Raw genomic sequence first — 23,618 nt, forward strand, 5'->3', positions numbered from 1 at the left:
GTGGCCTTACCAATGTCTTGTACAACTTTAACAAGACGTCCCAACTCCTGTATTCAATGTTCTGACCAATGAAACCAAGCATGCCGAATGCCTTCTTCATTCTGTCCATCTGTGACTCCACTTTCAAGGAGCTATGAACATGTACCCCTAGATCTCTTTGTTCTGTAACTCTCCCCAACACCCTACCATTAACTGAGTAAGTCCTGCCCTGGTTCAATCTACCAACATGCATCACCTCGCATTTATCTAAATTAAACTCCATTTGCCATTCGTCAGCCCACTGGCCCAATTGATAAGATCCCACTGCAATTGGAGATAACTTTCTTCACTGTCCACTATGCCACCAATCTTAATGTCATCTGCAAACTTACTAACCATGTCTATATTCTCATCCAAATCATTAATATAAATGACAAATAACAGTGGACCCATCACTGATCCCTGAGACACACCGCTGGTCACAGGCCTCCAGTTTGCAAAACAACTCTCTACAACCACCCTCTATCTTCTGTCAAGAAGCCGATTTTGTATCCATTTAGATACATCACCCTGGATCCCATGAGATTTAACTTCAGGCAACAACCTACCATGCGGTACCTTGTTAAAGGCCTTGCTAAAGTCCATGTAGACAACATCAACTGCACTGCCCTCATCTACCTTCTTGGTTACCCCTTCAAAAAACTCAATCAAATTTGTGAGACATGATTTTCCACTCTCAAAGCCATGTTGACTGTCCCTAATCAGTCCTTGCGCCTCTAAATGCCTATAGATCCTGTCTCTCAAAATACCTTCCAACAATTTACCCACCACAGATGTCTGTGCGGAGTTTGCACATTCTCCCTGTGTCTGTGTGGGTTTCCTCCGGGTGCTCCGGTTTCCTCCCACAGTCTGAAAGACCTGCTGGTTAGGTGCATTGGCCGTGCTAAATTCTCCCACAGTGTACCCAAACAGGCATCGGATGTGGCGATTAGGGGATTTTCACAGTAACTTCATTGCAGTGTTAATGTAAGCTGCCTTGTGATACTAATAAATAAACTTCAAAAGTTTGGAAGGAGCTGGCGCTCGCTCAATGGGACGAATCTGCGATTGTCTTGCTGCCGTTTCTCTTCACCCCGCTTGACTTTAGACCAAGGTCTCCTTTGCGTTCCACAGAAGTGTGACAAGTCAATGGACGGCACCATCCACGGCAAAGAGATCGAGGAGTTTTACAAGCTGGTGACGGAGCGTGAAGAGATCACCACCATCTTCGAGGCCTACTGTGACAGTGACCACGTGCTGACCGTGGAGAAGCTGACAGAGTTCCTCCAAAAGGAGCAACGGGAAAATGTGAACCTGGAGTACGCCACCCAGCTCATCCAAACGTACGAACTGAACGAGGAAGGTAAGACACTGGCTACCCTGCACTGGCTCTGGCTTCGAAGCAGGAATTCTGCAGGAAGGCATTCCAGGAGGTTCCGACACACAACTTCCTGCCTCTAGCCACCCAAGCTTGTACGATTGGCTGGGTGGCGCAGTGCTTAGCACTGCTGCCTCACACAGCCCCAGAGACCCAGGTTCGATTCCTGGCTTGGATCGCTGTGTGGAGTTTGCACATTCTCCCCGTGCCTGCGTGGGTTTCCTCTGGATGCCCCAGTGGGAGGATTGACCATTATTGTCCCACGATGTGTAGGTTTTGTAGATTTCCCGTGGTAAATGTGCAGGGATAGAGGCTGGGCCTGGGTGGGATTGTCTTTCGGAGAGTTGGTGCAGATTGATGGGTCAAAAGGCCTCTTTCTGGAGTGTTTGAATTCTACGGGTCAATGGCTGCCCAATTAAAAGCATCCATCCCAGTTCCCATAGCCAATTGGGAAGCAAAAATCATTATCTGACTGGCTGATCCTTGACCAATGATCAAACAGCCTCCTTCCCACCTCTGTTAATAAATAACTGATAAAAGTTTATTTATTAGGGTCACAAATAGGCTTATATTAACACTGCAATGAAGTTACTGTAAAGTTGGGCAGCACGGTAGCATAGTGGTTAGCACTGCTGCTTCACAGCTCCAGGGACCCGGGTTCGATTCCCAACTCGGGTCACTGTCTGTGTGGAGTTTGCACATAGAACATAGAACACTACAGCACAAACAGGCCCTTCGGCCCACGAGTTGCGCCGATCACATCAACACCTACCAACCTACAGACCTATCTATAACCCTCAATCTCATTAAACCCCATATACTCATCCAGAAGTCTTTTAAAAGACCCCAGCGAGTTCGCCTCCACCACCACTGACGGCAGCCGATTCCATTCACTCACCACCCTCTGAGTGAAAAACTTACCCTAACATCACTTCTGAACTTCCCTCCTTGCACCTTAAATCTGTGTCCTCTCGTAGCAACCATTTCAACCCGGGGAAATAGCCTCTGAGAGTCCACCCTATCTATTCCTCTCAACATTTTATAAACTTCTATCAGGTCGCCTCTCAACCTTCGTCTCTCCAGGGAAAAGAGACCCAGCTCCCTCAACCTAACTTCATAAGGCATGCCTCCCAGTCCAGGCAACATCCTTGTAAATCTCCTCTGTAGCCTCTCAATAGCTTCTACATCTTTCCTATAGTGAGGCGACCAGAACTGCGCACAATACTCTAAATGAGGCCTGACAAGGGTCTTATAAAGTTCCAGCATTACCTCCCGACTCCTAAACTCAATCCCTCGATTAATGAAGGCCAGTACACCATACGCCTTCTTGACCACATCCTCCACCTGCGAGGCCGATTTAAGAGTCCTGTGGACCCGGACCCCAAGATCCTTCTGCTCATCAACACTACTCAGACTTCTGCCCTTGATAGTGTACTCGTTCATCCCATTGGTTCTGCCAAAATGGATGACTACACATTTATCCGCGTTGAAGTCCATCTGCCACTTCTCCGCCCAGTCCTGCATCCTATCTATGTCCTGCTGCAACTTTTGCCATCCTTCCAGACCATCCACAACACCACCGACCTTAGTGTCATCAGCGAACTTACTTACCCATCCCTCCACTTCCTCATCTAGGTCATTTATGAAAATGACAAACAACAAGGGTCCCAGAACAGATCCTCGAGGCACTCCGCTGGTGACTGACCTCCATTCAGAAAAAGGAACATTCTCCTCGTGTCTGCGTGGGTTTCCTCCAGTTTCCTCCCACACCCCAAAGATGTATGGGTTAGGTTGATTGGCCATGCTAAAATTGTCCCTTAGTGTAGGTTAGAGGGATCAATGGGTAAATGTGTCGGGTTATGAGGATAGGGCCTGGGTGGGATTGTGATTGGTGCAGACTCGATGGGCCGTTTCTGTACTGTAGGGTTCTATGTTCTAAAGTCCCTTAGTCGCCACACTCCGACACCTATTCGGGTACACTGAGGAAGAACTTAGCATGGCCAATGCACCCTAACCAGCATGTCTTTCAGACTGTGGGAGGAAACCGGAGCACCCAGGGGAAACCCACACAGACATAGAGAGAATGTGTGGACTCTACACAGGCAGTGACCCAAGCCGGGAATCGAACCCGGGTCCTTGGTGCTGTGAGGCGGCAGTGCTAACCACTGTGCCACCGTGTCACCCTGTGATGAACAAAGAAAGTGAAACAAACACCTTTTTTTTGTGAATTCTCTTGTTGGTGATCAGCAGGAGAATAATCTTCAAATCCTTGAACCCCCAATCCAATCCTGACTAATTGACAATTCTACTTCCCAATCGTTCTGGTGTGCCTGCTGCAGAATATTTGTTTTATTCATTTGTGGGACATGGGCATCACTGGCTGGGCCAGCATTTATTGCCCTTCCCTAGTTACCCCTTGAGAAGGTGGGGGTGAGCTGCCTTCTTGAATCGCTGCAGTCCATGTGCTGTGGGTTGACCCACAATGCCGTTAGGGAGGGAATTCCAGGATTTTGACCCAGTGACGGTGAAGGAACGGTGATATATTTCCAAGTCAGGATGGTGAGTGGCTTGGAGGGGAACTTGCAGGTGGGGGTGTTCCCCATGTATCTGCTGCCCTTGTCCTTCTAGATGGAAGTGGTGGTGGGTTTGGAAGGTGCTGTCTAAGGATCTTTGGTGAGTTGCTGCAGTGCATCTTGTAGATAGTACACACTGCTGCTACTGAGCGTCAATGGTGGAGGGAGTGGATGTTTGTGGGTGTGGTGCCAATTGAGCTTTGTCCTGGATGGTGTCAAGTTTATTGAGTGATGTTGGAGCTGCTCCCATCCAGGCAAGTGGGGAGTATTCCATCACACTCCTGACTTGTACCTTGTAGATGGTGGACAGGCTCTGGGGAGTCAGGAGGTGAGTTACTTACCACAGTATTCCCAGCCTCTGACCTGCTCTTGGAGCCACTGTGTTTATGTGGTGAATCCAGTTGAGTTTTGGTCAATGGTAACCCCAAGGATGTTGACAGTGGGGGAATCAATGATGGTAACACTATTGATTGTCAAGGGGCGGTGATTAGAGTGTCTCAAGTGATGGTAACGACTCATTTTCTTTTGTCATTAGCAAAGTTTGATTACCTCATGACCAAGGATGGTTTTCTGTGCTACCTGCAGTCCCCGGCCGGTGACATTTTCAACAAGGAACACGACAAGGTGTATCAGGACATGACGAAACCGCTCAATCAATATTACATCTCATCCTCTCACAACACCTACCTGACAAAGGACCAGCTTGAAGGACCCAGCAGCACTGAGGCCTACATCAGGTACTGAAGCCTGCCGCAAGCCAATGGCTTGAGTTTGGAAGGAGTTGCGCAGGCTCTGGATGAGTTACAGGCTCTTTGTTATTGGAGAGGGAGGGTTGGACAGAGTGGATTGCCCCGGTGGAGGGGGGGAATTGGTCGAAAGAGGGTAATTGTTGAGGTAAATTTTAATGAGCAGATTGATCTGGTTGTTTACATTTTCTGTTTTATTGAGATTAATATTCTGCGCCTTCCTTATCTGAGGAAGGATGTCCTTGCTATGTACACCAAAGGTTTACCAGACTGATTCCTGGGATGGCAGGTCTGTCATATGAGGAGAGATTAAGTCGGTTAGGATTATATTCACTGGAGTTTAGAAGAGTGAGAGGGGATCTGATAGAAACTTATAAAATTCTAACAGGGTTAGACAGGGTAGATTCAGAAAGCATGTTAGTCCAGAACCAGGGGGTCATAGTTTGAGGATAAGGGGGTAAACCTTTTAGAACTGAGGGTGAGGAGAAATTTCTTCACCCAGAGGGTGGGGAATGTAGCACAGAATGTAGTTGGGGCCAAAATGTTGTCTGATTTGAAGAAGAAATTAGATATAGCTCTTGGGGCTAAAGGGATTGAGGGATATGGGGGGAATCAGGATATTGAATTTGACGATCAGTCATGATCAGGATGAATGGGGGAGCAGGCTCGATGGGCCAAATGGTCTCCTCCTGCTCCTATGACACACCAAAGTGCATTACATTGGATTTAGCCATTCGGCCCATTCAGTCCATGCTCGTATGCTGTACTCGCGTCTCCTCCAATCTTTCTTGGTCTAAAACTACCACCAGAACTATCTGTTCTCCTCCCACTCAAACGCTCGTTTAGTTTTCCTTTCAATGTGTCTTCAATACTTGCGTAATCACCCTGTGTGGATTTGTTTCTGAATCCCCTGTTGGGTTTCTTGATGACTATCTTATATTGATGGGCCTCTTGTTATGCCCTTGCCTACAAAAGGAAACGTTCTGTATCTATCAAAACCTTGCAGAATTTTATTAGAATCGTGCCCTATCAAGCAGAAGGAGGCCATTTGGCCCATCGAGTCTGTACCGACTCTCCGATAGAGCATCTTATCCAGGCTCACGGGCCCACCTCCCGCCCGAACCACATAACCCTGGTCATTTACCATGGCTGATCTACCTAACCTACACATGGCTATGGAAAATCCATATACACCACATCAACATTGTTACCCTTATCGACCCTCTCTGTTACCCTCATCAGAAAGCAGTGGAAGTGGGGGAAATTGCAGGACTATGGAAGAGCAGTTGGGTGCGACAAATCGGATTCCTCTCTTGCAGAGCTGGGACAAGCACAATGGGCCAAATGGCCTCCTGTGATGCTGTAATGAGCTATTGTCTCTTGCCCATAGTGCCCTGAACAGAGGCTGTCGCTGTGTGGAATTGGACTGCTGGGATGGGCGAGACGGAGAGCCAGTCATTTATCATGGCTACACCCTCACCTCAAAAATCCTCTTCAAGGACGTCATCCAAACCATAAAGCAATACGCCTTTAAGGTAAGCTAATGTTCAAAGGGCTCTGCCCGATCCTTCAGTTCCAGATTGGGTTGCCCCATTCATCGCAAGTCAACATGTCCTGTCCATTCCCCTATGGGTGGCGCCGAAGGTTAGATACTGACCTTTCACCTCTGACACTTGGCATTCAGTCCAGCCAAGGGCATAGGATGAACAATAGAAATAACAGCAAAGGGAAGATACAAATTTTGAATTTATATCGCACTTTCCACAAGTTCAGAGAAACTCAAAGAAATCTCCAGCTCGATAAATACTTCTTATAGAGTCATAGAGGTTTACAGCATGGAAACAGGCCCTTCGCCCCAACTTGTCCATGCAGCCCTTTTTTTTAAATCACTAAGCTAGTCCCAGTTGCCCACATTTGGCCAATATCCCTCTATACCCATCTTATCCACGTCTAAATGAAGTGTAGTTACTTGTAATGTAGAAAACATTGTGTTCCATTTGCACACAGCAAGCTCTCTAAACGTGTTAACAACCAGCCTGACTTCCACAGTGGTGGCTGAGGGGCGAATGTTGTCCAGTAAGTATTGACACTGGAGATACCAGTCAGCAGGCTCGGGAGAGGAGGGAAGAATGTTGGAGGGACTAAAAACTACCTGGAAATGAAGTCACATCTCCGCCATTAAACGCACATCAAGTAGCGACAGGGAAATTCATGTCTAGAGGGCTAGAATAGAAGAGCAGGGATGTACTTCCGGGGCTGTATCAGGCTCTGGTCAGACCACGTTTGGAATATTGTGAGCAGTTTTGGGCCCTTTATCTAAGGGAGGATGTGCTGGCCTTGGGAAGGGTTCAGAGGAGGTTCACAAAAATGATCCCCAGAATGAAGAGCTTGTCGTATGAGGAACGGTTGACGACTTTGGGTCTGTACTGATTGGAATTTAGAAGGATGAGGGGGGATCTTATTGAAACTTACAGGATGCTGCGAGACCTGGGTAGAGTGGACGTAGAGAGGGTGTTTCCACTAAAAGGAGAAACTAGAACCTCAGGCTAAAGGGACGATCCTTTAAAACAGAGATGAGGAGGAATTTCTTCAGCCAGAGAGTGGGGAATCTGTGGAACTCTTTGCCACAGAAGGCTGTGGAGGCCGGGTCATTGAGTGTCTTTAAGACAGAGATAGATAGGTTCTTGATTAATAAGGAGATCAGGGGTTATGAGGAAAAGGCAGGAGAATGGGGATGAGAAAAATATCAGCCATGATTGAATGGCGGAGCAGACTCGATGGGCTGAGTGGCCTAATTCTACTCCTATGTCTTATAGCCATTTGGAAATCAACTATCGAATTGGGTTTTCATCAGTCCACTTGAACCAAATCCTTTAAGTTGGGGGGGTCACAGGGATTTCCCTCTACCCATTCTGGGACACATCCATTGATCAAAGGGGCAACATTATCCTGCTTTCCAGCTGCTGTTTGTGCCCTGTGTTTGAATCGGGCCGAATCTAAGCTGTGGTTCACACGGATTACACACGGCCCCTGGGCCCTGCCACTTCAGCCCTCGGGAGGTCCTGAGATTCCGGTTCAGTGCTCTGTTCAAAAGTTTTGGGCTCCCAAGATAGGAAATGGCTCTGTTGTTGGTGGATTAAATCTCGATCACGCCAAGGGCCCATTAATGCCAGACACTTGAAATGGCCTCAAATGAATGGACAGATAAATACAACCATTCCCCTGTCTGTTCAAACTCCTCAGGAGTTCCCATCTACTTCAGTGCACCTTTCCAGGGTGGGTGGATTACAAACCCCTGCAATGCAGAGGGAGGCCTTTCGGCCCATCGAGTCTGCACTGACCTCTCTGACAGAGTATCTTGTCCAAGCCCTCTTGCCCTGCCCTATCCCCACACATGGAGCGGAGCAGACTCAGTGGGTCAAGTGGCCTAATTCTGCTCCTGTGTCTTACGGCCTGACGGTCTTGCTGTTTCTCACCTCTACCCATACAGACCCCACGTTGTCAGAGCTAACATCCTTTCTCACTATTGTGTTAATTGTCTCTTTAACCAGCAGCGCCACTCCATCACCTTTTCCTTAATGCCGCTCCTTCCTAAATATGAATATCCTGGGACATTCAGTTCCCACCCCAATCACCCTGCAGGCACGTCTCCGTAATCCCAATTATATCGCATCCGTTTATATCCACTTGCACAAGTAGTTCATCCATTTTATTACAAATGCTCTGCATATTAAGACACAGAGCTCTTAAGCTTGTCTTTTTCACATTGTTTGCCTTGTTCCCAATATTTTTCTCTGTCTGATCTTTAGAAACGTAGAAAAACTGTAGCACAAACAGGCCCTTCGGCCCACAAGTTGCACCGAACATGTCCCTCCCTACTAGGCTTACCTATAACCCTCTATCTTACTGAGTTCCATCTACTTACCCAAAAGTCTATTAAAAGACCCTATCGAATCCACCTTCAACACCACTGCCAGCAGCCGATTCCACTCACTCACCACCCTCTGAGTGAAAAACTTACCCCTGACATCTCCTCTGTACCTGCTCCCCAGCACCTTAAACCTGTGTCCTCTCGTAGCGACCATTTCAACCCTGGGAAATAGCCTCTGAGAATCCACCCTATCTATTCCTCTCAACATTTTATAAACCTCTATCAGGTCGCCTCTCAACCTTCATCTCTCCAGGGAGAAGAGACCGAGCTCCCTCAACCTATCCTCATAAGGCATGCCTCCCAATCCAGGCAACATCCTTGTAAATCTCCTCTACACCCTCTCAATAGCTCCCACATCCTTCCTGTAGTGAGGCGACCAGAATTGCGCACAGTACTCCAAGTGGGGTCTGACAAGGGTCTTATAAAGTTGCAGCATTACCTCCCGACTCCTAAACTCAATCCCTCGATTAATGAAGGCCAGTACACCATACGCCTTCTTGACCACATCCTCCACCTGAGAAGCTGATTTGAGCGTCCTATGAACCCGACCCCAAGATCCTTCTGATCTTCCACACGGCCAAGAGCCTTACCCTTAATATTATATTCTGTCATCCTATTTGACCTGCCAAAATGAATCACCATGCACTTATCCGGGTTGAACTCCATCTGCCACTTCTCTGCCCAGTCTTGCATCCTATCAATGTCTCGCTGAAACTTCTGACATCCCTCCAGACTATCCACAACACCTCTAAACTTTGTGTCATCTTTGTCCTTGGTTTCTCTGCCTAACACTTTTCTTATTCCCTTTTCTATCTTTTGTTTATGTCCTAGTTCCCTGCTTACATAGGTTCCCATTCCCCTGGCGTATTGGTTTAAACCCTCCCCAATCGCTCCAGTCTCAACTTTTAAAAATCTCTCCCTTGTTTGCAAATCTGCGATGGCTCCCCTCTCTATCTCTGGAATCTGGCAGCCTCACAGGGCAGGCCTGCGTTTAATCACTTCCTTGGAGACCCTCTTCCAGCCACCTGAGCCCTAGATTCTCGAATTTCCTTCCTGAAGCTCACTGCTTCATGAACTCTCTTTCAGATTCTCCTTAAACTGTAGTTCCTTGGCCAAGCTTTTAGCCGCCTGCTCAAGTGTTGCCTGATGAAGCTTCCTGTTGAGCTTTGCTTTATAATGCGCAGTGCTCTGGGCTGTTTCATTACGTTAGATAACAGATGAATACAAGTTATCGTTGCTTCCGTCCATGTACACATCTCGCTTCCTTTGGAAAGCATCTCAGCTATTTCCTCCGACCACTTCCTGTGGTGGCGAGTTCTACTTCCCAGCCACTCTCAGAATAAAGAAATCTCTCCTCGTTCCCCTGTCCGATGTATTAGCGAACGTCTTGTATTTGTGGGCTCTGCTTTTGGATACTCCCACCGCTGGGGGAGGCGTTCCTTCTGAGCCCACTCTGTGGCACAGTGGGTTAGCACTGCTGCCTCACAGTGCCAGGGACCCGGATTCGATTCCCGGTTTGGGTCACTGTCTATGCGGATTCTGCACATTCTCCCCATGTCTGCGTGGGTTTCCTCTGGGTACTCCGGTTTCCTCCCACAGTCCGAAAGACGTGCTGGTTAAGTGCATTGGCCGTGCTAAATTCTCCCTCAGTGTACCCGAACAGGCGCCAGAGTGTGGCAACTAGAGGATTGTCACAGTAACTTCATTGCAGTGTTAATAAGAACATAAGAACATAAGAAATAGGAGCAGGAGTAGGCCATCTGGCCCTTCGAGCCTGCCCCGCCATTCAATAAGATCATGGCTGATCTGTCGTGGCTCAGTTCCACTTTCCGGCCCTCTCCCCATAACCCTTAATCCCCTCTCTTATCAAAAACCCATCAACCCGCTTCTTGAAAATATTTAGCGAGGCAGCCTCCACCACTTCAACGGGCAGAGAATTCCAGAGATTCACCACCCTTTGAGTGAAGAAGTTCCTCCTCAACTCCGTTCTAAACCGCAACCCCCCTTTATCTTGAGGCTGTGCCCCCTAGTCCTACTGTCTTTTTTGAGCGGGAAGAGTCTCTCCACCTCTATCCTATCCATCCCATTCATCATCTTATACGTCTCAATGAGATCTCCCCTCATTCTTCTAAACTCTTAACGAGTACAAGCCTAGTTTATTCAGCCTCTCCTCATAGCTCAACCCCCTCAACTCTGGTATCAGCCTAGTAAACCTCCTCTGCACTCCCTCCAAGGCCAAAATATCTTTGCGCAGGTGCGGCGCCCAAAACTGCACACAGTACTCCAGCTGCGGCCTCACCAATGCCCTATACAGCTGCAGCAAGACCTCCCTACTTTTATATTCAATCCCCCTCGCTATGAAGGCCAGCATCCCATTCGCCTTCCTGACCACCTGCTGCACCTGCAAGCTGGGTTTTTGCGACTCATGCACAAGGACCCCGAGGTCCCTCTGCACCGTCGCCTGCTGCAGTTTTTCGCCCCGTAAGTAATAGTCCTTCCTACCATTCTTCCTACCAAAGTGGACCACCTCACACTTGCCAACATTAAATTCCATTTGCCATTTCCTGGCCCATTCGCCCAGCCTATCTAGATCCTTCTGCAGACTCTCCACACCCTCCGCACAATTTGCCGTTCCCCCAATCTTGGTGTCATCCGCAAATTTCGACACCCTACACTCGGTTCCCTCCTCCAGATCATCTATATAAATGGTAAAAAGCTGAGGCCCCAGCACCGACCCCTGGGGCACTCCACTAGTCACCATCCGCCAATCCGAATAGCACCCGTTGACCCCCACTCTCTGCCTCCTATTTGACAACCAATCCTCTATCCACGCTAACACCCTACCCCCACCTCCAATGTCAGCCTATTTGTGACGAATAAATAGACTTTCACAATCTCATAGGCCTCTATTAGCCCATCCCCTAATTGAACCTCCGTGGGATAGCACGGTGACACAGCGTGCCTCATTGCTGCCTCACGGCACCAGGGATCTAGGTTGGATTCCCACCTTGGGTCACTGTCTGTGTGGAATCTGCACATTCTCCCTGTGTCTGCATGGGTTTTTTCCAGATGCTCTGGTTTCCTCCCACAGTCCAAAGATGTGTGGGTTAGGTGGATTGGCCGTGCTAAATTGACCCTTAGTGTCGGGGGGACTAGCAGAGTAAATGTGTGGAGTGCGGGAATAACGCCTTGGTAGGATTATGGTTGGTGCTGACGCGATGGGCTGAATGACCTCCCTCTGCACTGTAGGGATCCTATGGATTGGGGTTAATCATTTTGATACCATTGCTTTCTACACATAGAGCCAGGCCTCCAACAAAGGTGGCCGATTATGTCCAGTGCACTCTTTGCCTCGTGTTGCGCTGTTCCTAACTTCCGGCTGTAGGCCGAAGCCTGACTGTAGGCCGAAGCCTGGCTGTAGGCCGAAGCCTGGCTGTAGGCCGAGGCCCTTCTGTACGCCAAAGCCTGGTTGTAGGCCAAAACCTGTCTGTAGGCCAAAACCTGCCTGTAGGCCAAAGCCTGTCTATAGCCTAAAGCCTGGCTGTAGGCTGAAGCTGTCTGATTAGTGACGTGTTGTTGTGGTTTGTTTTCAGGCCTCTCCCTACCCTGTCATCCTATCCCTGGAGAATCACTGCAGTGAGGAGCAGCAGATCATCATGGCCCAGCACATGAAGAACATCCTGGGAGACATGCTACTCACCAACACCATCGATGGCAAAGCCCCCACCAACTTCCCCTCCCCCGAGGTAAGAGGCAGCACTTCACAGGAGGCTGGAGCTCACACAGGACATCAGCCAGAATGCTGCTGACTTGATTAGATTTGATCTATTATTGTCACATGTATTAGTATACAGTGAAAAGTATTGTTTCTTGTGCTCTGTACAGAGAGAGCATACCGTTCATAGAGAAGGAAAGGAGAGGGTGCGGAATGTAGTGTTACAGTCATAGCTAGGGTGCAGAGAAAGATCAACTTAATGCGAGGTAGGTCCATTCAAAAGTCTGACGGCAGCAGGGAAGAAGCTGTTCTTGAGTCAGTTGGTACGTGACCTCAGACTTTTGTATCTTTTTCCCGACGGAAGAAGGTGGAAGAGAGAATGTCCGGGGTGTGTGGGGTCCTTAATTATGCTGGCTGTACGGAATCTGTACATTCTCCTCATGTCTGCGTGGGTTTCCTCCGGGTGCTCCGGTTTCCTCCCACAGTCCAAAGATGTGCGGGTTAGGTGGACTGGCCATGCTAAGTTGACCATAGTGTCAGGGGGATTAACCGGGTAACTGTGTGGGTTTACAGGAATGGGGCCTGGGTGGGATTTTGTTCGGTACAGACTCAAAGGGCTGGATTACCTCCTCCTGTACTGCAGGGATTCTATGAGTCTCTTCAGGAAAGATAGCGAGGCATAGGTAGGGAATTCCAGAGGCTCAGAGCTTGGAGACGGAAGGCGCGCGAACCAGTTGTGCAATGGTGGGAACTAGAAAATCCCAAGAGGGCAGGATTGGAGGACACAGAGATCTGGGAGAGTAGTAGGGGCTGGAGGAGATTACAGAGAAAGGGACAGAGATGCCAGGGAGGGATTTGAACTCAAGGATGAGAGTTATTTTAAATTGAAGTGTTGTTTAACCAGGCACAGCGAGCCCTGGGGTGTTGGGAGAATGGGGCTTGGTATGTGTTAGGATGGCACCCCCACACGGAACCTCAGTGAGAGCTTTACCATGTCACCAGGGTGGCACAGTGGTTAGCACGGCTGCCTCACAGCGCCAGGGACCCGGGTTCGATTCCCGGCCGGGGTCACTGTCTGTGCAGAGTCTGCACATTCTCCCTGTGTCTGCGTGGGTTTCCTCCGGGGGCTCCAGTTTCCTCCCACAGTCCCAAAGATGTGTTGTTTAGATGCATTAGCCGGGCTAAACTGCCCCTTAGTGTCCCGGGATGCGTAGGTTTAGAGGGATTAGCGGGGTAAATATGTGGGGTTAGGGGGATAGGGCTTGGGTGGGACTGTCGGTGCAGATTCGATGGGCTGAACGGCCTCCTTCGGCACTGTAGGGATTCTACGATTTTTATGAATGGTCCTCATCCCATTAGCAGGGGAAAATTCAGGAAACTCTGCCTGTCGCAAGTCGAGAGGCTGTGCGGGGAAAACTCTGAACCAAAACAAGAGGGCGTTTCACAGCGAGAGAAAGAAGCAGATTAGTAACTGGGAGCGATTGCTGCTGTGAGGAGGTCACGCCTGTCGTCACCCGCTCCCACTTAACTCCGGCACAAAGAGGGTTTGTGTCCTCCAACACAAGTTTATTTTCTTTGTAGGATGCGGGTCAAGCACTAATTTAACCCACCCACCCAGCGATTCAGCGGTGAGTGAGATACTTCCATACTGGAAGGTCACTAATTCCACCCGACTTACACCGAGAGAGCTGACTACAGGCGTACGCTGATAGCAACGCAGTTCGTTTGTTTATTAATTCATGGGGTGTTGCTGGTTGGCCAACATTCTTTAGTTGCCCCAGGGTATTTAAGAGTCAACCACATAGCTCTGGAGTCACATGTAGGCCAGACCGGGTAAGGACGGCAGATTTCCTTCCCTAAAGGACATTAGTGAACCAGATGGTTTTTCCGACATGGCCATCAGTAGATTCTTAATTCCAGATATTTTTTATTGAATTCAAATTCTACCATCTGCCGTGGCGGGATTCGAACCCGGGTCCCCAGAACATTAGCTGAGTTTCTGGATTAATAGTCTAATAGCACTGGGCCATCACCTCCCCGTCTGCTTGATCAATGACTCGCCAATCCCATTTTTCCACCCCCCTCTCTGTATTGGAATGGACTGTGTTTGGGAGGGGATTAGACCACACCAGAATGTCCTGATCAACCAGATAACCATCTTTCACTGACTGGGATAGAAATCCAGACAAAGTAGCAGGGCCGTTGGGATCCAAATTCTGACAGCGAGGCGGGCTCCAAGATGGGAAGATGCCTTTGGTACCTTGGGACTGTTGGGAATAACTCCACTGTTTTCCCAGGCCGAGGGGCAGCTGGGGGTCAGCCAGGGCAGTTTGTCTTTAATTACATCATTGGGTTATAAGGAGGCATTAAAACGGCGGTGCGTAAGGAGAAATGTCCAGTGGTTCTGGTCCATCAGGTAAACACCCTCTCTCCGACAATCTAGAAGGTTGTGTGGTCCCTTGGCGTCATCGGGGCAGGAATTGTCATGAGGGGGTCTGAGGAGTGAGTGAGGTAAAATGCAGGTGGATACGAGCGATTGTTCAGCTCTTGAGTTCAAAGGTCACTCTTGTCCCCTGCCAACGCAAGATGGCCACTGATGCCTCTCGCAGACAAGGCCACACCTAGAGTATTGTGCGCAGTTTTGGTCTCCTTTTCTGGGGAAGGATGTTCTTGCTCTCGAGGGAGTGCAGCGTAGGTTTACCAGGCTGATTCCGGGGATGGTGGGACTGATGTATGAGGAGAGGTTGACTGGGTTAGGACTGTTTTCTTTAGAGTTCAGAGGGGGGATCTCATAGAGACTTATAAAATTCTAACAGGACTAGACAGGGTAGGTGCAGGGAGGATGTCCCCGATGGTGGGGGGAGAACCAGCGGTCACAGTCTGAGGATTCGGGGTAGGACGGAGGTGAGGAGACATTTCTTCACCCAAAGAGTGGTGAGCCTGTGGAATTCATTACCCACAGGAAGTAGTTGATGCCAAAACATTGAATGCATCCAATAGATATCACACTTGGGGCGAATGGGGTCAAAGGTTATGTGGAGAAAGTAGGATTAGCTACTGGGTTGGATGGTCAATGAATGGTGGAGCAGTTTCAAAGGGCAGAATGGCCACCTCCTGCAGACGGGGGCGGGGGGGGTTTACAATCCTGTGGGATAATTCCCCGCAGGCACGCTGGTGAATGTTTCTGGAGTAAAGTCAGCGGATTGCAGCTTGCTGTGAGCGCGAGTCGAGGAAATCTGGACAGCCGGCAATCCTGCTGCCAGGAACGGTGACGAGTGTGGACGTGGCCTATAAATATGGCGGCCGTTAACCCGGTGTCAGCAGACAACCGCACACGGACCACGGGCGCAGCTATTGCAGCCGGTCACGATGAGAGTGCGCCAAGGGCCATGCTTTGGAGAAGCGGGACGATGGGGGAGGTCAGTAGAAGGTACATCAGAGGCGGCACAGTGGTTGGCGCTGCTGCCTGACAGCTCCAGGGACCCAGGTTCGATTCCCGGCTCGGGTCACTGTCTGTGTGTGGAGTCCGCGCATTCTCCCCGTGTCTGCGTGGGTTTCCTCCGGGTGCTCCGGTTTCCTCCCACAGTCCGAAAGACGTGTTGGTTAGGTAGATCGGCCGTGCTAAATTCTCCCTCAGTGTCAGGAGGACTCCGAAGGGTAAATACATGGGGTCATGGAGATAGGGTCCGAATGGGATTGGGGTGGGTTCAGATTCGATGGGCCGAATGGTCTCCTTCTGCACCGTAGGGATTCTACAGTTGTAACATTTTGTAATCGATTTGATGGATTATTCACAGCAACTGAAGGGGAAGATTCTAGTAAAAGGCAAGCGGCTGAATCGGCTGGAGAACCAGGGAGGAGATGAGAATGATGAGGTTTCTGACGAGGACGAGGCAGCGGAACAGGACAGTGATGACGAGAAAAAGGAAACTAAAGGAAAGGTGGGTAATCCTCCACTCAATCTCTCCCCCCTCCCCACCCTACCACTCCTTTCCCTCTCTCCGTTCATCCCTTCCCTCCTTGTTCCATCCCTCGCTCCATCCATCCCTCCCTCGGCCGCTGCCTCACTTACTCTATTATCCCATTCCTTCCTCCCTCCATCCCTCGCTCTCTCCATCACACCTGATACATCAGTTGTAATGACACCTCACAAGAGGTAGTGACCACTTAGGGGAGCATATCGGTCTGGGATACTGAAAGGAGCTCAGAGAGGGGCAGAGAACTGGCACTGGGATCATTGTAGGCACGTGAGAAACTCCATCAGGAAAATATTTGTCCTGCAGGTGTAAATAGAGCTAAGGGGTGTGCTTCTGAGTTTGGGGCTGAGGTGCATTGTTCAAAAAGTATAGAGAGAGCTTTACTCTGTATCTAATCTCATGCTGTACCTGTCCTGGGAGTGTTTGATGGGGACAGTGTAGAGGGAGCTTTACTCTGTATCTAACCCCGTGCTGTATCTGTCCTGGGAGTGTTTGATGGGGGACAGTGTTGAGGGAGATTTACTCTGTATCTAACCCCATGCTGTATCTGTCCTGGGAGTGTTTGATGGGGACAGTGTAGAGGGAGATTTACTCTGTATCTAACCCCGTGCTGTACCTGTCCTGGGAGTGTTTGATGGGGGACAGTGTTGAGGGAGATTTACTCTGTATCTAACCCCGTGCTGTATCTGTCCTGGGAGTGTTTGATGGGGGACAGTGTTGAGGGAGATTTACTCTGTATCTAACCCCGTGCTGTACCTGTCCTGGGAGTGTTTGATGGGGGACAGTGTAGAGGGAGCTTTACTCTGTATCTAATCTCATGCTGTACCTGTCCTGGGAGTGTTTGATGGGGACAGTGTAGAGGGAGCTTTACTCTGTATCTAACCCCGTGCTGTACCTGTCCTGGGAGTGTTTGATGGGGGACAGTGTTGAGGGAGCTTTACTCTGTATCTAACCCCGTGCTGTATCTGTCCTGGGAGTGTTTGATGGGGGACAGTGTTGAGGGAGATTTACTCTGTATCTAACCCCATGCTGTATCTGTCCTGGGAGTGTTTGATGGGGACAGTGTAGAGGGAGCTTTACTCTGTATCTAACCCTGTGCTGTACCTGTCCTGGGAGTGTTTGATGGGGGGACAGTGTAGAGGAAGCTTTACTCTGTATCTAACCCTGTGCTGTACCTGTCCTGGGAGTGTTTGATGGGGACAGTGTAGAGGGAGCTTTACTCTGTATCTAACCCCGTGCTGTACCTGTCCTGGGAGTGTTTGATGGGGACAGTGTAGAGGGAGCTTTACTCTGTATCTAACCCTGTGCTATACCTGTCCTGGGAGTGTTTGATGGGGGACAGTGTAGAGGGAGCTTTACTCTGTATCTAACCCCGTGCTGTACCTGTCCTGGGAGTGTTTGATGGGGGACAGTGTAGAGGGAGCTTTACTCTGTATCTAACCCCGTGCTGTACCTGTCCTGGGAGTGTTTGATGGGGACAGTGTAGAGGGAGCTTTACTCTGTATCTAACCCCGTGCTGTACCTGTCCTGGGAGTGTTTGATGGGGACAGTGTAGAGGGAGCTTTACTCTGTATCTAACCCTGTGCTATACCTGTCCTGGGAGTGTTTGATGGGGGACAGTGTAGAGGGAGCTTTACTCTGTATCTAACCCCGTGCTGTACCTGTCCTGGGAGTGTTTGATGGGGGACAGTGTAGAGGGAGCTTTACTCTGTATCTAACCCCGTGCTGTACCTGTCCTGGGAGTGTTTGATGGGAACAGTGTAGAGGGAGCTTTACTCTGTATCTAACCCCATGCTGTACCTGTCCTGGGAGGGTTTGATGGGAACAGTGTAGAGGGAGCTTTACTCTGTATCTAACCCCGTGCTGTACCTGTCCTGGGAGTGTTTGATGGGAACAGTGTAGAGGGAGCTTTACTCTGTATCTAACCCCGTGCTGTACCTGTCCTGGGAGTGTTTGATGGGAACAGTGTAGAGGGAGCTTTACTCTGTATCTAACCCCGTGCTGTACCTGTCCTGGGAGGGTTTGATGGGAACAGTGTTGAGGAAGATTTACTTTAGCCAGTTTAGCCAGTCCTCCACATGCCAACTCTTTAAAAGGACTACCAGTTAGTGCCGCTAACCCCCCACACCCCTGCTCTGACTCCATCACCCTGTACATGATCCCATTTCAGATACTTATCCAATTCTGTTTTGAAAGTTTCCATTATATCAGCTTCCAATCCCCTTTCAGGCAGCTCTAACAGCTTTTTTAATAATTAATTTGTGGGACATGGGTGTCACTGTCTGGCCAGCATTTATTGCCCATCCCTAGTTGCCCTTGGAGGGCAGTTGAGAGTCAACCACATTGCTGTGGTTCTGGAGTCACGTGTAGGCCAGACTGGGTAAGGTTGGCAGATTTCCTTCCCTAAAGGATATTAATGAACCAGATGGGTTTTTCCTACAATGGTTTCATGGTCATCAGTAGATTCTTAATTCCAGATACTTTTTATTGAATTCAGATTCCACCATGGTGGGATTCGAACCTGGGTCCCCAGAACATTAGCTGAGTTTCTGGATTAATAGTCTATGATAATAGCACTAGGCCATCGTCTCCCTTTACTGCCTGACAAGACAGTCACACCTTGGATATCTCTGGGATATGTTGGGGCGTTGGAGGGCCTCCATGCAGCCTGTGGCGTGAGGTTAAGGCTGGGGTCTTTCTCCCTGACCTGGTGCCATCCAGGATTACCATTCACCCACCGCGCCAGGCGAAGAATTCGCTGATTTAAAGTTTTATTTGAGAAACCCTGCACCTTTAACTCTCGTGGCTAAATGTCTCTTGACTTCAGAGCGGGAAGATAAAGTTGGCCAAGGAGCTCTCGGACCTCGTCATCTACTGCAAGAGTGTCCACTTCAACGGGTTTGAGGATGCCATGCAAAACCAGGTCTTCTACGAGATGTCATCCTTTGGAGAGAACAAGTTCAATAAACTGACCCAGGAAACGGGTAAGTCACGTAGCTGGTGCAGGCCATTCAGCCCTTCGAGCCTGCTCCACCATTCATCCTGACTGATCTATCTCAATGCTGCCATTTCACAATAGCCCCACATTCCTCGAGCGCTCAAACATGTCTTGATCTCAGTCTGAGATGTACTCGGGGTCTGAACATCCGCTGCTCTCTGGACTGGCTAATTCCAAAGAGTCACAGAGTGAAGGGATCGCTCTTGATTTGCTCTGGTGTGCATCTTGATTTGATTTGATTTATTACTGTCACATGTATTAGCACACAGTGAAAAGTATTGTTTCTTGCGTGCTGTACAGACAAAGCATACCGTTCATAGAGAAGGAAAGGAGAGGGTGCAGAATGTAGTTTTACAGTCACAGCTAGGGTGTAGAGAAAGATCAACTTAATGCAAGGTAGATCCATTCAAAAGTCTGACAGCAGCAGGGAAGAAGCTGTTCTTGCATCGGTTGGTACGTGACCTCAGACTTTCGTATCTTTTTCATAAGAACATAAGAAATAGGAGCAGGAGTAGGCCATCTAGCCCTTCGAGCCTGCCCCGCCATTCAATAAGATCATGGCTGATCTGAAGTGGATCAGTTCCACTTTCCCGCTTTCTCCCCATAACCCTTAATTCCCTTGTCTATCAGAAACCTATCTACCCGTGACTTAAATATATTTAGCGAGGCAGCCTCCACCACTTCAACGGGCAGAGAATTCCAGAGATTCACCACCCTTTGAGTGAAGAAGTTCCTCCTCAACTCTGATCTAAACTGCCCCCCCCGCTTATCTTGAGGCTGTGCCCTCTAGTTCTTGTTTCTTTTCTAAGCGGGAAGAATCTCTCTACCCCTACCCTATCCACCCCCTTCATTATCTTGTAAGTCTCTATAAGATTCCCCCTCATCCTTCTAAACTCCAACGAGTACACACCCAGTCTATTTAATCTCTCCTCATAAGCTAAACCCTCATTTCTGGTATCAGCCTAGTGAACCTCCTCTGCACTCCCTCCAAGACCAATATATCCTTTCGCAAATAAGGGGACCAGAACTGCACACAGTACTCCAGCTGCAGCCTTACCAGTGCCCTGTACAGTTGCAGCAAGACCTCCCTACTTTTATATACTATCCCCCTCACTATAAAGGCCAAATCCCCCTCGCAATAAAGGCCATTTTCCTGATGGAAGAAGGTGGAAGAGAGAATGTCCGGGGTGCGTGGGGTCCTTAATTATGTTGACTGCTTTGCCGAGGCAGCAGGAAGTGTAGACAGAGTCAATGGATGGGAGGCTGGAACTGTTTCTCCTCTGTTCATTGACTTTGCGGACACACCAAGCATTCAGTGCTGACCTACATCAACCTACACCACCCTCATCAATGCCCTCTTTGCTTCCCCTGTCACAGTGCTGAGCCTGGCCCTGATGTCTCATCAAACAATGGCACTTCTGACAATGCAGCACTCCCTCAGTATTGCCCTGGGAGCATGAGCCTGGATTCAGGACAGCTGCAGAGGGGCTCAAAGCCACAGCAATCTCCCTGGAAGGCAGTGTTCACAGAGCTCGGGCTGTGGGAAAGCAGCCACAGTTAGAGGTGAGGATGTTCCTGTCGACTGGGTGAACATTAACAAGCTGTGCTTTCCTGCAGCCAGACCATTTATTCAACTCAATGCACGGCAGCTGAGCAGGATTTACCCGGCAGGTCTAAGGACAGATTCCTCCAACTACAATCCGATTGAGATGTGGAACGCTGGCTGTCAGATTGGTGAGACAATTATACATCGCTCAGAATAACCCTTGTTGTGTTTGCCGGTAATGTAATCCATCATTAACCTAACACCTCTGTCTCTCTCGTCTCTCCCCCCTCACTCTCCCTCTCACTCACCCCTCCCTCCCTCATCCCCTCACCCCCCCTCCCCCTACCCTTCCCCCTCGCTCCCCCGTCCCTCTTCCTCCCTCCCCCTCCCTTCCCTCACTCCCCTATCCCTCTCCATCCTTACCCTATCCCTCCATCTCCCTCCCCCATCCCTCAATCTCACTCCCTCCACCTCTTCATCCCCCCTCCTTCCCCACGCTCCCCCTATTCCTCCCCGTCTCTCCGCCATCTCTCCCCCTCGCTCCCGATCCCTCCCCCTCGCTCCCCCATCCTTCCTCCTCCCCCCTCCATTCCCTCACTCCCCTATCCCTTCCCCATCCCTACCCTATCCCTCCCCCTCCCTCCCCCATCCCTCACTCTCCCTCCCCCCATCCCTTCCGTCCCCTCGCTCCCCCTATTCCTCCCCGTCACTCCCCCCACCCCTCCTCCTTGCTCGCACCCCATCCCTTCCCCCCCACTCGCTCCTCCACCCCTCCCTCTCCGTCCCCCTCCCTCCCGCTGCCTCTCTCCCTTTCCTTCCCCGCACTCCCCCCTCGCTCCCCCCTCACTCCCCCATCGCTCTCTCTCTCCCCCTCCCCCTCGCTCCACCACCACCCCCTCCCTGCAGTGGCCCTGAATTTCCAGACCCCAGGGCAGGAGCGGGACCTGAACCAGGGGAAGTTCCTGGACAATGGTTTTGCAGGTTACAATCTGAAACCCAAGTTCATGAGAGAGAAGAAGATAAGCTTTGATCCGAAGAATATTCAGAAGGGCATTTGGCTAAACCGCAGGAAGCTGCACGTGATGGTGAGAGTTTATCCCTGGGATCCTGACACACTGACGTGACGACACAGCAACCACTGCACCAGCTCCAGCATCCTCCGGGATTTCCACACCATTACCCTGGGCGTACAGGGCCCCAGGCGGGTAGCACGGTGGCACAGCGGTTTGGAGGGCCGAAGGGCCTGTTTCCTGTGCTGTGCTGCTGGTTGGCACAGCTGCCTCGCAGCGCCAGGGACCCGGGTTCGATTCCCGGCCTCGGGTCACTGTCTGTGTGGATCCTGCACATTCTCCCCATGTCTGCGTGGGTTTCCTCCGGGTGTTCCCACCGTGAGAGGAAACCGGAGCGCCCGGAGGAAACCCACGCAGACACGGGGAGAATGTGCGGACGCCACACAGTGCTGGTTAGGTGGATTGGCCGTGCTAAATTCCCCCTCAGTGTACCCGAACAGGCGCCGGAGTGTGGCAACTAGGGGAATTTCACAGTAACTTCATTGCAGTGTTAATGTAAGCTTTACTTCTGACTAATCAATTTAACAGCCATTTCGATCCTGCTGAGGGAGATTAATGGTTTCTCTGCCCTTATGACATGGAAACCTCAAGCTGAACAACCAGAGTTATACTGCTGGTTGTGAGCTTTGAGTCTAAGACTCCAGTCCTAAAATGTAAGCCATTTGGCCCCTCAAGCCTGCCCCATTCAATAAGATCATGGCTGATCTTTTTGTGGACTCAGCTCCACTTACCCGCCCACTCACCATAACCCTTAATTCCTTTACTGTCCAAACATTTATCTACCCTTGCCTTAAAAACATTCAATGAGGGAGCCTCAACTGGGCAGGGAATTCCACAGATTCACAACCCCTTGTGTGAAGAAGTTCCTCCTCAGCTCAGTCCTAAATCTGCTCCCCCTTATTTTGAGGCCATGCCCCCTAGTTCTAGTTTCACCTGCCAGTGAAAACAACTTCCCTGCTTCTATCTTATCGATTCCCTTCATAATCTTATATGTTTCTATAAGATCTCTCCTCATTCTTCTGAATTCCAATGAGTATAGCCCCAGTCTACTCAGTCTCTCCTCATAAGCCAACCCTCTCAACTCTGGAATCAACCTAGTGAATCTCCTCTGCACCCCCTCCAGTGCCAGTATATCCTTTCTCAAGTAAGGAGACCAAAACTGTACACAGTATTCCAGGTGTGGCCTCACCAGCACCTGAAATAGCTGCAACATAATTTCACTGTTTTTAAACTCCATCCCTCTAGCAATGAAGGACAAAATTCCATTTGCCTTCTTAATTACCTGCTGTACCTGTGAACCAACTCCTTGAGATTCTTCCACAAGGACACCCAGGTCCCTCTGCACGGCAGCATGCTGCAATTCTTTACCATTTAAATAATAGTCCATTTTGCTGTTATTCCTGCCAAAATGGATGAACACACAGTTACCAACACTGTACTCCATCTGCCAGATCCTCACCCACTCACTTAGACTATCTATATCCCCTTTGCAGACTTTCAGTGTCCTCTGCACACTTTGTTCTGCCGCCCATCTTAATGTCATCTTTGACACGCGACACTTGGTCCCCAACTCCAAATCATCGATGTAAATCGTGAACGATGATCTGTCAAGTGAGCCAGCCAACACCGCCAATATCTTGTCCTTCCCTTTGTAATTTTGCAGAAG

General features: G+C 49.7%; 1 protein-coding gene across 1 annotated transcript in view; it reads left to right on the top strand.

Moving 5' to 3' along the window:
• The window catches only part of plcd1a (phospholipase C, delta 1a), a 97,086-nt gene that overhangs the window by 66,106 nt on the left and 7,362 nt on the right, over positions 1 to 23,618 (top strand). The window contains exons 5-12 of the mRNA XM_080213646.1: positions 1,153 to 1,381; positions 4,505 to 4,706; positions 6,106 to 6,250; positions 12,240 to 12,392; positions 16,159 to 16,302; positions 19,166 to 19,322; positions 20,954 to 21,070; positions 21,789 to 21,967. Coding sequence (XP_080069772.1) covers positions 1,153 to 1,381; positions 4,505 to 4,706; positions 6,106 to 6,250; positions 12,240 to 12,392; positions 16,159 to 16,302; positions 19,166 to 19,322; positions 20,954 to 21,070; positions 21,789 to 21,967 — 1,326 coding nt within the window. The remainder of the gene's footprint in view (positions 1 to 1,152; positions 1,382 to 4,504; positions 4,707 to 6,105; positions 6,251 to 12,239; positions 12,393 to 16,158; positions 16,303 to 19,165; positions 19,323 to 20,953; positions 21,071 to 21,788; positions 21,968 to 23,618) is intronic.

This window comes from Carcharhinus amblyrhynchos, chromosome 2 (assembly GCF_965287045.1).
Source record: "Carcharhinus amblyrhynchos chromosome 2, sCarAmb.v2.hapA, whole genome shotgun sequence".
NCBI lineage: Eukaryota > Metazoa > Chordata > Chondrichthyes > Carcharhiniformes > Carcharhinidae > Carcharhinus > Carcharhinus amblyrhynchos.